General features: G+C 41.7%; 1 protein-coding gene across 1 annotated transcript in view; it reads right to left on the bottom strand.

The window, feature by feature from the left end:
* Nucleotides 1–4379: 4379 nt before the first annotated feature.
* The window catches only part of LOC139761663 (arginine-hydroxylase NDUFAF5, mitochondrial-like), a 68748-nt gene continuing 57538 nt past the window's right edge, over nucleotides 4380–15589 (bottom strand). The window contains 3 exon segments of the mRNA XM_071685980.1: nucleotides 4380–5451; nucleotides 12425–12496; nucleotides 12498–12505. Of these exon segments, the coding sequence (XP_071542081.1) occupies nucleotides 5305–5451; nucleotides 12425–12496; nucleotides 12498–12505 (227 nt within the window). The 3' untranslated portion in view covers nucleotides 4380–5304.

A 15589-nucleotide genomic window follows, 5' to 3' on the forward strand; every position in this document is an offset into this window, starting at 1 on the left:
ATATACACACACAGACACATACATATATACCCATGCACACAATTCACACTGTCTGCCTTTATTCATTCCCATCGCCACCTTGCCACACATGGAATACCATCCCCCTCCCCCCTCATGTGTGCGAGGTAGCACTAGGAAAAGACAACATAGGCCCCATTCGTTCACACTCAGTCTCTAGCTGTCATGCAATAATGCCCGAAACCACAGCTCCCTTTCCACATCCAGGCCCACACAACTTTCCATGGTTTACCCCAGACGTTTCACATGCCCTGATTCAATCCACTGACAGCACGTCAACCCTGGTATACCACATCGATCCAATTCCCTCTATTCCTTGCCCGCCTTTCACCCTCCTGCATGTTCAGGCCCCAATCACTCAAAATCTTTTTCACTCCATCTTTGCACCTCCAATTTGGTCTCCCACTTCTCCTTGTTCCCTCCACCTCCGACACATGTATCCTCTTGGTCAATCTTTCCTCACTCATTCTCTCCATGTGCCCAAACCATTTCAAAACACCCTCTTCTGCTCTCTCAACCACGCTCTTTTTATTTCCACACATCTCTCTTACCCTTACATTACTTACTCAATCAAACCACCTCACACCACACATTGTCCTCAAACATCTCATTTCCAGCACATCCACCCTCCTTGCGCACAACTCTATCCATAGCCCACGCCTCGCAACCATACAACATTGTTGGAACCACTATTCCTTCAAACATACCCATTTTTGCTTTACGAGATAATGTTCTCGACTTCCACACATTCTTAAAGGCTCCCAGGATTTTCGCCCCCTCCCCCACCCTATGATTCACTTCCGCTTCCATGGTTCCATCCGCTGCCAGATCCACTCCCAGACATCTAAAACACTTTACTTCCTCCAGTTTTTCTCCATTCAAACTTACCTGCCAATTGACTTGACCCTCAACCCTACTGTACCTAATAACCTTGCTCTTATTCACATTTACACTTAACTTTCTTCTTTCACACACTTTACCAAACTCAGTCACCAGCTTCTGCAGTTTCTCACATGAATCAGACACCAGCACTGTATCATCCTGAGATGATACAGTGCTGGTGGCTGATTCACATGCCTTATATCATGCCTTATATCCTCGATAAAAACTTTTCACTGCTTCTAACAACTTGCCTCCCACACCATATATTCTTAACACCTTCCACAGAGCATCTCTATCAACTCTATCATATGCCTTCTCCAGATCCATAAATGCTACGTACAAATCCATCTGTTTTTCTAAAAAGAGAGATATACATAAGTATACATATGTAAGTAGGAGAGATGACCAGAGAGCGTTATTGGATTACGTGTTGATTGATAGGCGCGCGAAAGAGAGACTTTTGGATGTTAATGTGCTGAGAGGTGCAACTGGAGGGATGTCTGATCATTATTTTGTGGAGGCGAAGGTGAAGATTTGTAGCGGTTTTCAGAAAAGAAGAGAGAATGTTGGGGTGAAAAGAGTGGTGAGAGTAAGTGAGCTTGGGAAGGAGACTTGTGTGAGGAAGTACCAGGAGAGACAGAGTACAGAATGGAAAAAGGTGAGAACAAAGGACGTAAGGGGAGTGGGGGAGGAATAGGATGTATTTAGGGAAGCAGTGATGGCTTGCGCAAAAGATGCTTGTGGCATGAGAAGTGTGGGAGGTGGGCAGATTACAGAGGGTAGTGAGTGGTGAGATGAAGAAGTAAGATTATTAGTGAAAGAGAAGAGGGATGCACTTGGACAATTTTTGCAGGGAAATAACACAAATGAGTGGGAGATGTATAAAAGAAAGAGGCAGGAGGTCAAGAGAAAGGTGCAAGAGGTGAAAAAGAGGGCAAATGAGAGTTGGGGTGAGAGAGTATCATTAAATTTTAGGGAGAATAAAAAGATATTTTGGAAGGAGGTAAATAAAGTGCGTAAGACAAGGGAACAAATGGAAACTTCAGTGAAGGGGGCTAATGGGGAGGTGATAACAAGTAGTGGTGATGTGAGAGGGAGATGGAGTGAGTATTTTGAGGGTTTGTTGAATGTGTTTGATGATAGAGAGGCAGATATTGGGTGTTTTCGTCGAGGCTGTGTGCAAAGTGAGAGGGTTAGGGAAAACGATTTGGTAAACAGAGAAGAGGTAGTAAAAGCTTTGCAGAAGATGACAGCCAGAAAGGCATCGGGTTTGGATGGTATTGCTGTGGAATTTATTAAAAAAGCGGTTGACTGTATTGTTGACTGGTTGGTAAGGTTATTTAATGTATGTATGACTCATGGTGAGGTGCCTGAGGATTGGCGGAATGCTTGCATAGTGCCATTGTACAAAGGCAAAGGGGATAAAAGTGAGTGCTCAAATTACAGAGGTATAAGTTTGTTGAGTATTCCTGGGAAATTATATGGGAAGGTATTGATTGAGTGGGTGAAGGCATGTACAGAGCATCAGATTGGGGAAGAGCAGTGTGGTTTCAGAAGTGGTAGAGGATGTGTGGATCAGGTGTTTGCTTTGAAGAATGTATGTGAGAAATACTTAGAAAAGCAAGTGGATTTGTTTGTAGCATTTATGGATCTGGAGAAGGCATGTGATAGAGTTGATAGAGATGCTTTGTGGAAGGTATTAAGAATATATGGTGTGGGGGCAAGTTGTTAGAAGCAGTGAAAAGTTTTTATCGAGGATGTAAGGCATGTGTATGTGCAGGAAGAGATGAAAGTGACTGGTTCTCAGTGAATGTAGGTTTGCGGCAGGGGTGTGAGATGTCTCCATGGTGGTTTAATTTGTTTATGGATGGGGTTGTTAGGGAGGTGAATGCAAGAGTTTTGGAAAGAGGGGCAAGTATGCAGTCTGTTGTGGATGAGAGAGCTTGGGAAGTGAGTCAGTTGTTGTTCGCTGATGATACAGCGCTGGTGGCTGATTTGTGTGAGAAACTGCAGAAGCTGGTGACTGAGTTTGGTAAAGTGTGTGAAAGAAGAAAGCTGAGAGTAAATGTGAATAAGAGCAAGATTTTTAGGTACAGTAGGGTTGAGGGACAAGTCAATTGGGAGGTAAGTTTTAATGGAGAAAAACTGGAGGAAGTGAAGTGTTTTAGATATCTGGGAGTGGATTTGGCAGCAGATGGAACCATGGAAGTGGAAGTGAATCATCGGGTGGGGGAGGGGGCGAAAGTTCTGGGAGCATTGACGAATGTGTGGAAGTCGAGAACATTATCTCGGAAAGCAAAAATGGGTATGTTTGAAGGAATAGTGGTTCCAACAATGTTATATGGTTGCAAGGCGTGGGCTATAGATAGAGTTGTGCGGTGGAGGGTGGATGCGCTGGAAATGAGATGTTTAAGGACAATATGTGGTGTGAGGTGGTTTGATCGAGTAAGTAATAATAGGGTAAGAGAGATGTGAGGTAATAAAAAGAGTGTGGTTGAGAGAGCAGATGAGGTGTTTTGAAATGGTTGGTCACATGGAGAGAATGAGTGAGGAAAGATTGACCAAGAGGATATATTTGTCAGAGGTGGAGGGAACGAGGAGAAGTGGAAGACCAAATTGGAGGTGGAAAGATGGAGTGAAAAAGATTTTGTGTGATCGGGGCCTGTACATGCAGGAGGGTGAAAGGCATGCAAGGAATAGAGTGAATTGGAATGATGTGGTATACTGGGGTCGACATGCTGTCAATGGATTGAACCAGGGCATGTGAAGCGTCTGGGGTAAACCATGGAAAGTTGTGTGGGGCCTGGATGTGGAAAGGGAGCTGTGGTTTCAGTGCATCATTACATGACAGCTAGAGGCTAAGTGTGAACGAATGTGGCCTTTGTTGTCTTTTCCTAGCGCTACCTCGCGCACATGAGGGGGAGAGGGTTATTATTTCATGTGTGGTGGGGTGGCGATGGGAATGAATAAAGGCAGACAGTTTGTATTATGTACATGTGTATATATGTATGTATCTGTGTGTGTGTGTATATATATATACGTTGAGATGTATAGGTATGTATATTTGCATTTGTGGACGTGTATGTGGGTGTGTTGGGCCATTCTTTCATCTGTTTCCTTGCGCTACCTCGCTAACGCGGGAGACAGCGACAAAGCAAAATAAAAATAAATAAAATATATTCTTGAAAGCAAATACCTGATCCACACATCCTCTACCACTTCTGAAACCACAATGCACTTCTTCAATTTGATGCTCTGTACATGCTCTTACTCTCTCAATCAATACCCTTCCATAGAATTGACATGACAGATAATTTAAATAATCAGTCAGTCACTCTGTTGTTCATAGTGAGCAGAATCAAAGAATTCATACCTCCTTATTCCATTGTATTTAAAATAATTTCAAGTCTGAAAGATGATGCTCAGTTTTTAGAATGCATTCATAAATGACATTACATAGGTGAAACTTAAAATCTTGATTTTAACAATATTCTTTTTATTTGAATAAAAAATCAATGTATGCAACAAAAATATACAATTACCAAGATACATGCAAGGAAGTTGCAAGCTGTACAGTGCATGCCTATAAAGAAACATGACCAAGTTTTATGTTCATGACCAGATGCTATCTTTTCTAAATAGAATAAGAATTTGATTATTATGGAGGCTGAAAAACAATAACTACTTGGCATCTGGACTTAACCTTGGACAGTAAGTAGGCATCTTATCAGGGTAGTGAATTTGCTAATTTGTAGGAAATGTCTTTAAAGTAAATATATATCACATAAGACCTTTACTCAGCCTTTTGGCCTTGGCTGTCTGAGGAAGGAAGCAAGGTTTTTTGTTTTTATAACTGCAAACCTTGCAGTAGCAGCTTCATAAAAAAAAAAATTGATGACTGGCTACATTATTTTCAGCAGTGTTTAAAGCAAAATGGACAGTCTTAATTTTAGTAGTATCTTTTACCATGCAGTATTTTTTTTAACCATCACGATGGTAGGGAGATTAGATACCTGAAAAGCCTGGCTAATGCTATATTGACAAGGAAAGTATGAAGATTATCTATAAACCTGCCATTTTCAAAGAGTATAATTTTTCAACATCAGGGTAATATCTTCAATCTTTTAGAAAAAATTTGTGCTCAAAATGCAAAAATGTTGTTTGAATCACAACCTGCCATAAACAGAGCCTGCTGCTACCAAGGTACAGTCTAAATCAAGAATGAATACCTTATAATGCAAGTGCACACCATGCACTGTAAATATATAAAAAAAAAGTAATTTTTATTCAAACACAACAAGATCATTAAGTACCTTATTGAATTTTCAATAAAACATATCTGTATGGAATACATATTTTTAGATTACCTACCTATTCCAGTTAATATAACTGAAAACATTAGCTCTAATCTTTATCTTTGTCTTCTTCACCAGTAATATCCTTCATAAACTTCATCCTGCCCTCCATTCCAGATTCACGAATCATTTCATCCAACTTGTGCAGATCTTTCAGGGAGATTTGCCCACTGCCTCGTTCTACCTGAGTTCCTTTCTAAAAGGAAGAAGCAAAATCTGTATGGCACTTGCAACTATCAAATATCATGTTAAAGGACAAATGCAGGATACAAAAGAAATCCTGAGAGTTACAGTGGTAGTACTATTAAGTTATATGGACAATCATTGTGTTCAAGGACAAGAAGCTGGTGATGATGGTTTAAATTGATTTGGTGAAAGAATAAAGGGGGGTACAGGTCATAATAATACACACGTTACAGTTGGTTTGGAAGCAAATACAAAATTAAATTATGGTGAAATGTTTGGAAGAAGCTGTATATAATGGAGAGGCAATAGATCCAAGATAATTATTATACTTCATTATACTTAATCATCGTCTCCCGTGTTAGCAGGGTAGCGCAAGGTAACAGACGAAAGAATGGCCCAACCCACCCACATACACATGTATAAACATAAACGCCCAAACACGCACATATAAATACCTATACATTTCAATGTATACATATTTTTATTTATTTATTATACTTTGTCGCTGTCTCCCACGTTAGCGAGGTAGTGCAGGGAAACAGACGAAAGAATGGCCTAACCCACCCACATACACATGTATATACATACACGTCCACACACACAAATATGCATACCTATACATCTCAACGTATACATATATATACACACACAGACATATACATATACCCATGTACATAATTCATACTGGCTGCCTTTATTCATTCCCATCGCCACCCCGCCACACATGAAATAACAACCCCCTCCTCCCGCATATGCGCGAGGTAGCGCTAGGAAAGGACAACAAAGGCCACATTCGTTCACACTCAGTCTCTAGCTGTCATGTATAATGCACTGAAACCACAGCTCCCTTTCCACATCCAGGCCCCACAGAACTTTCCATAGTTTACCCCAGATGCTTCACACGCCCTGGTTCAATCCAATGACAGCATGTCAACCCTGTTATACCACATTGTTCCAATTCACTCTATTCCTTGCACGCTTTTCACCCTCCTGCATGTTCAGTCCCCGATCACTCAAAATCTTTTTCACTCCATCTTTCCACCTTGAATTTGGTCTCCCACTTCTCCTCGTTCCCTCCATCTCTGACACACATATCCTCTTTGTCAATCTTTCCTCACTCATTCTCTCCATGTGACCAAACCATTTCAAAACACCCTCTTCTGTTCTCTCAACCACACTCTTTTTATTACCACACATCTCTCTTACCCTATTATTACTTACTCAATCAAACCACTTCACACCACATATTGTCCTCAAACATCTCATTTCCAGCACATCCACCCTCTTCCACACAACTCTATCTATAGCCCACGCCTCGCAACCATATAACGTTGTTGGAACCACTATTCCTTCAAACATACCCATTTTTGCTTTACGAGATAATGTTCTCCACTTTCACACATTTTTCAATGCTCCCAAAACTTATGCTCCCTCCCCCACCCTATGATTCACTTCCACTTCCATGGTTCCATCCGTTGCCAAATCCACTCCCAGATATCTAAAATTAATTAAGACTTACCTCCCAAATGACTTGTCCCTCAACCCTACTGTACCTAATAACCTTGCTCTTATTCACATTTACTCTCAGATTTCTTCTTTCACACACTTTACCAAACTCAGTCACCAGCTTCTGCAGTTTCTCACATGAATCAGCCACCAGTGCTGTATCATCAGCAAACAACAACTCACTCGCTTCCCAAGCTCTCTCATCTACAACAGACTGCATACTTGCCCCTCTTTCCAAAACTCTTGCATTCACCTCCCTAATAACCCCATCCATAAACAAATTAAACAACCATGGAAACATCACACACCCCTGCCACAAACCAACATTCACTGAGAACCAATCACTTTCCTCTCTTCCTACATGTGCACATGCCTTACATCCTCGATAAAAACTTTTCACTGCTTCTAACAACTTGCCCCGCACACCATATATTCTTAATACCTTCCACAGAGCATCTCTATCAACTCTATCATATGCCTTCTCCAGATCCATAAATGCTACATACAAATCCATTTGCTTTTCTAAGTATTTCTCACATACATTCTTCAAAACATCTGATCCACACATCCTGTACCACTTCTGAAACCACACTGCTCTTCCCCAATCTCATGCTCAGTGCATGCCTTCACCCTCTCAATCAACACCCTCCCATATAATTTCCCAGGAATACTCAGCAAACTTATACCTCTGTAATTTGAGCACTCACTTTTATCCCCTTTGCCTTTGTACAATGGCACTATGCAAGCATTCCACCAATCCTCAGGCACCTCACCATGAGTCATACATACATTAAATAACCTTACCAACCAGTCAACAATATAGTCACCCCCTTTTTTAATAGATTCCACTACAATGCCATCCAAACCTGCTGCCTTACCGGCTTTCATCTTCCGCAAAGCTTTTACTATCTCTTCTCTGTTTACCAAATCATTCTCCCTAACCCTCCCACTTTGCACACCACCTCGACCAAAACACCCTATATCTGCCACTCTATCATCAAACACATTCAACAAACCTTCAAAATACTCACTCCATCTCCTTCTCACATCACCACTAATTGTTATCACCTCCCCATTAGCCCCCTTCATTAAAGTTCCCATTTGTTCCCTTGTCTTATGCACTTTATGTACCTTCTTGCAAAACATCTTTTTATTCTCCCTAAAATTTAATGATACTCTCTCACCCCAACTCTCATTTGCCCTCTTTTTCACCTCTTTCACCTTTCTCTTGACCTCCTGCCTCTTTCTTTTATACATCTCCCAGTCATTTGCATTATTTCCCTGCAAAAATCGTCCAAATGCCTCTCTCTTCTCTTTCACTAATAATCTTACTTCTTCATCCCACCACTCACTACCCTTTCTAATCTGCCTTCCTCCCATGCTTCTCATGCCACAAGCATCTTTTGCGCAAGCCATCGCTGCTTCCCTAAATACATCCCATTCCTCCCCCACTCCCCTTACGTCCTTTGTTCTCACCTTTTTCCACTCTGTACTCAGGCTCTCCTGGTACTTCCACACACAAGTCTCCTTCCCAAGGTCACTTACTCTCACCACTCTCTTCACCTCAACATTCTCTTCTTTTCTGAAAACCTCTACAAATCTTCACCTTCACCTCCACAAGATAATAATCAGACATCCCTCCAGTTGCACCTCTCAGCACATTAACATCCAAAAGTCTGTCTTTCGCGTGCCTATCAACACGTAATCCAATAACGCTCTCTGGCCATCTCTCCTGCTTACATACGTATACTTATGTCTATCTCTCTTTTTAAACCAGGTATTCCCAATCACCAGTCCTTTTTCAGCACATAAATCTACAAGCTCTTCACCATTTCCATTTACATCCCAGAACACCCCATGTACACCAATTATTCCCTCAACTGCCACATTACTCACCTATGCATTCAAATCACCCATCACTATAACCCAGTCTCGTGCATCAAAGCTACAAACACACATGAAAAACTATATATACATACACAGACATATATATATATACACATGTACATATTCATACTTGCTGCCTTCATCTATTCCCATTGCTACCCTGCCACACATGAAATCGTGCACACACACACACACACACACACACACCCTGAGGTAGAGGTAGGAAAAGACAAAAAAAAAAAAAAAAAAAGGCCACATTCGTGCAAATTCAGTCTCTAGCTGTCATGTGTAATGCACCAACACCACATTTCCCTTTCCACATCCAGGCCCCACAAAACTTTCATGGTTTACCCCAGACACTTCACATCTCCCGGTTCAATCCACTGACAGCACGTCGATGCCGGTATACCACATCATTCCAATTCACTCTATTCCTAGCATGCCTATTGCCCTCCTGTATGTTCAGGCCCCAATCACTCAAAATCTTTTTCCACTCCATCCTTCCACCTCCAATCTGGTCTCCCACTTCTTGTTCCCTCTCCCTCTGACACATATATCCTCTTTGTCAATATTTTCTCACTCATTCTCTCCATGTGACCAAACCATTTCAACACACCCTCTTCCACTCTCTCAACCACACTCTTTTTATTACCACACATCTCTCTTATCCTTTCATTACTTACTCAATCAAACCAACTCACAACACATATTGTCCTCAAACATTTCATTTCCAACACATGCACCCTCCTCCATACATCCCTATCTATAGCCCATGCCTCATAACCATATAACATTGTTGGAACCACTATTTCTTCAAACATACCCATTTTTGCTCTCCAAGATAAAGTTCTCACCTTCCATACTTTCTTCAATGCTCCCAGAATCTTCTCCCCCTCCCCCACCCTGTGATTCACTTCCCCTTCGATGGTTCTATCCGCTGCTAAATCCACTCCCAGATATCTAAAACACTTCACTCCCTCCAGTTTTTATCCATTCAAAGTTACCTCCCAAATAACTTGTCCCTCAACCCTACTGAACCTAATAATCTTGCTCTTATTCACATTTACTCTCAGCTTTCTTCTTTCACACACTTTACCAAACTCAGTTACCAACTTCTGCCATTTCTTACCTGAATCAGCCACCAGCGCTCTATCATCAGCGAATAACAACTGACTCACTTTCCAAGCCCTCTCTCCAAAACTCTTGCATTCACCTCCCAAACCACCCCATCCATTAACAAATTAAACAACCATGGAGACATCACACACCCCTGCTGCAAACTGACGTTCACTGGGAACCAATCACTTTCTTCTCTTCCTACTTGCACACATGCCTTACATCTTTAATAAAAACTTTTCACTGCTTCTAGCAATCTACCTTCCACACCGTATACTCTTAATACCTTCCACAAAGCATCTCTATCAACCCTATCATATGCCTTCTCCCAATCATAAATGCTACATACAAATCCATCTGTTTTTCTAAGTATTTCTCACATACATTCATCAAAACAAACATCTGATCCACATGTCCTCTACCACTTCTGAAACCACATTGCTCTTCCCCAATCTGATGCTCTGTACATGCCTTTATCCTCTCAATCAATACCCTCCCATCTAATTTCCCAGGAATACTCAACAACTTATCCCTCTGTAATTTGAACACTCATTTTTATCCCCTTTGTCTTTGTACAATGGCACTATGCATGCATTCTGTCAATCCTCAGGAACTTCATGAACCATACATACATTGAATATCCTTACCAACCAATCAACGACACAGTCACCCCCTTTTTTAATAAATTCCACTGCAATACCATCCAAATCCGCTGCCTTGCCAGCTTTCATCTTCCACAAAGCTTTCACTACCTCTTCTCTGTTTACCAAACCATTCTCCCTGACCCTTTCACTTCACACACCACCTTGACCAAAACAACCTATATCTGCCACTCCATCATCAAACACATTCAACAAACCTTCAAAATACTCATTCCATCTCCTTCTCACTTCACCACTAATTGTTATTACCTCCCCATTAGCCCCCTTCACCGATGTTCCCATTTGTTCTCTTGTCTTAGGCACTTTATTTACCTCCTTCCAAAACATCTTTTTATTATCCATAAAATTTAATGATACTTCCTCACCCCAACTCTAATTTGCCCTCTTTTTCACCTCTTGCACCTTTCTCTTGACCTCCTGCCTCTTTCCTTTATACATCTCCCAGTCATTTGCACTACTTCCCTGCAAAAACATCCAAATTCCTCTCTCATCTCCTTCACTACCAATCTTACTTCATCTCACCACTCACTACCGTTTCTAATCTGCCTACCTCCCACCTTTCTCATGCCACAAGCATCTTTTGTGCAAGCCATCACTGCATCCCTGAATACATCCCATTCCTTCCTCACTCCCCTTATGTCATTTGCTTTCACCTTTTGCCATTCTGCACTCAATCTCTCCTGGTACTTCCTCACACAAGTCTTTTTTCCAAGCTCACTTCCTCTCATCACTCTCTTCACCCCAACATTCTCTCTTTTTTTCTGAAAACCTCTACAAATCTTCACTTTCACCTCCACAAGATAATGATCAGACATCCCTCCAGCTACCCCTCTAAGCACATTTACATCCAAAAGTCTCTCTTTCACATGCCTATCAATTAACAAGCAATTCAGTAATGCTCTCTGGCCATCTCTCCTACTTACATATGTATACTTCTGTATATCTCTCTTTTAAAACCAGGTATACCTAATCACCAGTCCTTTTTCAGCACACAAATCTACAAGCTCTTCACCATTTCCATTTACAACACTGAACACCCCATGTACACCAGTTATACCCTCAACTGCCACAGTACTCCCCTTTGCATTCAAATCACCCATCACAATAACCTGGTCTCATGCATCAAAGATGCTAACACACTCACTCAGCTGCTCCCAAAACACTTGCCTCTCATGATCTTTCTTCTCATGCCCAGGTGCATATGCACCAATAATCACCCATCTCTCTCCATCCACTTTCAATTTTACCCCTATCAATCTAGAGTTTACTTTCTTACACTCTATCACACTCCCACAACTCCTGCTTCAGGAGTAGTGCTACTCCTTCCTTTGCTCTTGTCCTCTCACCAACCCCTGATTTTACTCCCAAGACATTCCCAAACCACTTTTCCCCTTTACCCTTGAGCTTCATTTCACTCAGAGCCAAAACATCCAGGTTCCTTTCCTCAAACATACTACCTATCTCTCCTTTTTTCTCATCTTGGTTACAGCCACACACATTTAGACACCCCAATCTGAGCCTTCGAGGAGGATGAGAACTCCCCACATGACTCCTTCTTCTGTTTCCCCTTTTAGAAAGTTAAATACAAAGAGGGAATGGGTTCTAGTCCCCCGCTCCCATCCCCTTTAGTCGCCTTCTATGACATGTGGGGAATATGTGGGAAGTATTCTTTCTCCCCTATCCCAAGGGATATGATGACAAAAGTTTGGCTGTGGAAGCTGATGTCTGATAATATAATTTACTTACTGAGTATAAATGTTTTATGTCACTCATACCTGAGCCTTTATTATGAATGGAAAAAGTTACTGGTACCTGTGTAGGGTCTGGTTTCCAGCCGATCATATAGATGATTTGGAATGTTGCTGGTATCCCCTCCTTTTTTCCCATACATTTCTGAAAACAGTGATTCAGAACACTTATTACATATATATTTATTCACAATTATTTATTTATCATACTTTGTCGCTGTCTCTCGCGTTAGCAAGGTTCCGCAAGGAAACAGACGAAAGAATGGCCCAACCTACCCACATACACATGTATATACATAAATGCCCACACACGCATATATATATACCTATACATTTTAACTTACATACATATACATACAGAGACATATACATACACACACAGACGTATACATATATACACATGTACATAATTCATACTGTCTGCATTTATTCACTCCCGTCCCCACCCCACCACACATGAAATGAAAACCCACTCACCCCGCATGTGCGCGAGGTAGCGCTAGGAAAAGACCACAAATGCCACATTCATTCACACTTCAGTCTCTAGCTGTCATGTATAATGCACCGAAACCACAGCTCCCTTTCCACATCCAGGCCCCACAAAACTTTCCATGGTTTACCCCAGACGCTTCACATGCCCTGGTTCAATCCATTTACAGCATGTCGACCCCTGTATACCACATTGTTCCAATTCACTCTATTCCTTGCACGTCTTTCACCCTCCTGCAAGTTCAGGCCCCGATCACTCAAAATCTTTTTCACTTCTTCTATCCACCTCCAATTTGGTCTCCTACTTCTCCTCGTTCCCTTCACTTCGGACACATATATCCTCTTTGTCAATCTTTCCTCACTCATTCTCTCAATGTGACCAAACCATTTCAAAACATCCTCTTCTGCTCTCTTAATCACACTCTTTTTATTACCGCACATCTCTCTTACCCTTTCATTACTTACTCGATCAAACCACCTCACACCACATATTGTCCTCAAACATCTCATTTCCAGCACATCCAACATCCTCCGCACAACTCTATTTATAGCCCACGCCTCTCAACCATATAACATAGTTGGAACCACTATTACTTCAAACATAACCATTTTTGCTTTCCAAGATAACGTTCTCCCCTTCCACACATTTTTCAATGCTCCCAGAACTTTTGCCCCCTCCCTCACCCTACGATTCACTTCCACTTCCATGGTTCCATCCGCTGCCAAACCCACTCCCAGATATCTAAAACACTTCACTTCCTCCAGTTTTTCTCCATTCAAAATTACCTCACAATTGACTTGTCCCTCAATCCTACCGCACCTAATAACCTTGCTCTTATTCACATTTACTCTCAGATTTCTTCTTTCACACACTTTACCAAACTCAGTCACCAGCTTCAGCAGTTTCTCACCCGAATCAGCCACCAGCGCTGTATCATCAGCGAACAACAAATGACTTGTTTCCCAAGCTCTCATCCACAACAGACTGCATACTTGCCCCTCTTTCCAAAACTCTTACATTCACCTCCCTAACAATGCCCATCCATAAACGTATTATACAACCATGGAGACATGACGCACCCCTGCTGGGCAAACCAACATTCACTGAGAACCAATCACTTTCCTCTCTTCCTACTCGTACACATGCCTTACATCTTCAATAAAAACTTTTCACTGCTTCTAACAACTTGCCTCCCACACCATATATTCTCAATACCTTCCACAGAGCATCTCTATCAACTCTTATCATATGCCTTCTCCAGATCCATAAATGCTACATACAAATCCATTTGCTTTTCTAAGTATTTCTCACATACATTCTTCAAAGCAAACACCTGATCCATACATCCTCTACCACTTCTGAAACCACACTGCTCTTCCCCAATCTGATGCTCTGTACATGCCTTCACCCTCTCAATCAATACCCTCCCATATAATTTCCCAGGAATACTCAATAAACTTATACCTCTGTAATTTGAGCACTCACTTTTATCCCCTTTGCCTTTGGACAATGGCACTATGCAAGCATTCCACCAATCCTCAGGCACATCAACATGAGTCATACATGCATGATAATAACCTTACCAATCAGTCAACAATACAATCATCCCCTTTTTTTTAAATAAATTCCACTGCAGTATACACATATACCTTTTCATACTTGCTGCCTTTATCCATTCCCCATTCCCATCGCCACCCCATCACACATGAAATAGCATTCCCCCTCCCCCCGCGTCCGCATGAGGTAGCGCTAGGAAAAGACGACAAAGGCCACATTCATTCACACTCAGTCTCTAGCTGTCACATGTAATGCATCAAAACTACTGCCCCCTTTCCACATTTATCACATATATATGAAGGTAAATATTTACCACTAAATGTATAACTTGTTACTACTGAACAAAACCAGCTTTCAGAATATATCATGTGGGAGGTAAGTTGTTAGAAGCAGTGAAAAGTTTTTATCGAGGATGTAAAGCATGTGTACGTGTAGGAAGAGAGGAAAGTGAATGGTTCTCAGTGAATGTTGGTTTGTGGCAGGGGTGCATGATGTCTCCATGGTTGTTTAATTTGTTTATGGATGGGGTTGTTAGGGAGGTAAATGCAAGAGTTTTGGAAAGAGGGGCAAATATGCAGTCTGTTGTGGATGAGAGAGCTTGGGAAGTGAGTCAGTTGTTGTTCACTGATAATACAGTGCTGGTGGCTGATTCAGGTGAGAAACTGCAGAAGCTGGTGACTGAGTTTGGTAAAGTGTGTGAGAGGAAAGCTGAGAGGAAATGTGAATAAGAGCAAGGTTATTAGGTACAGTAGGGTTGAGGGACAAGTCAATTGGGAGGTAAGTTTGAATGGAGAAAAACTGGAGGAAGTGAAGTGTTTTAGATGTCTGCGAGTGGATTTGGCAGCGGATGGAACCATGGAAGTGGAAGTGAATCATAGGGTGGGGGAGGGGGCAAAAGTTTTGGGAGCGCTGAAAAATGTGTGGAAGTCGAGAACGTTATCTCGGAAAGCAAAAATGGGTATGTTTGAAGGGATAGAGGTTCCAACAATGTTATATGGTTGGGAGGCGTGGGCTGTAGATAGAGTTATGCGGAGGAGGGTGGATGTGCTGGAAATGAGATGTTTGAGGACAATATGTGGTGTGAGGTGGTTTGATCGAGTAAGTAATGTAAGGGTAAGAGAGATGTGTGGTAATAAAAATAGTGTGATTGAGAGAGCAGAAGAGGGTGTTTTGAAATGGTTC

This window comes from Panulirus ornatus, chromosome 41 (assembly GCF_036320965.1).
Source record: "Panulirus ornatus isolate Po-2019 chromosome 41, ASM3632096v1, whole genome shotgun sequence".
Lineage (NCBI taxonomy): Eukaryota > Metazoa > Arthropoda > Malacostraca > Decapoda > Palinuridae > Panulirus > Panulirus ornatus.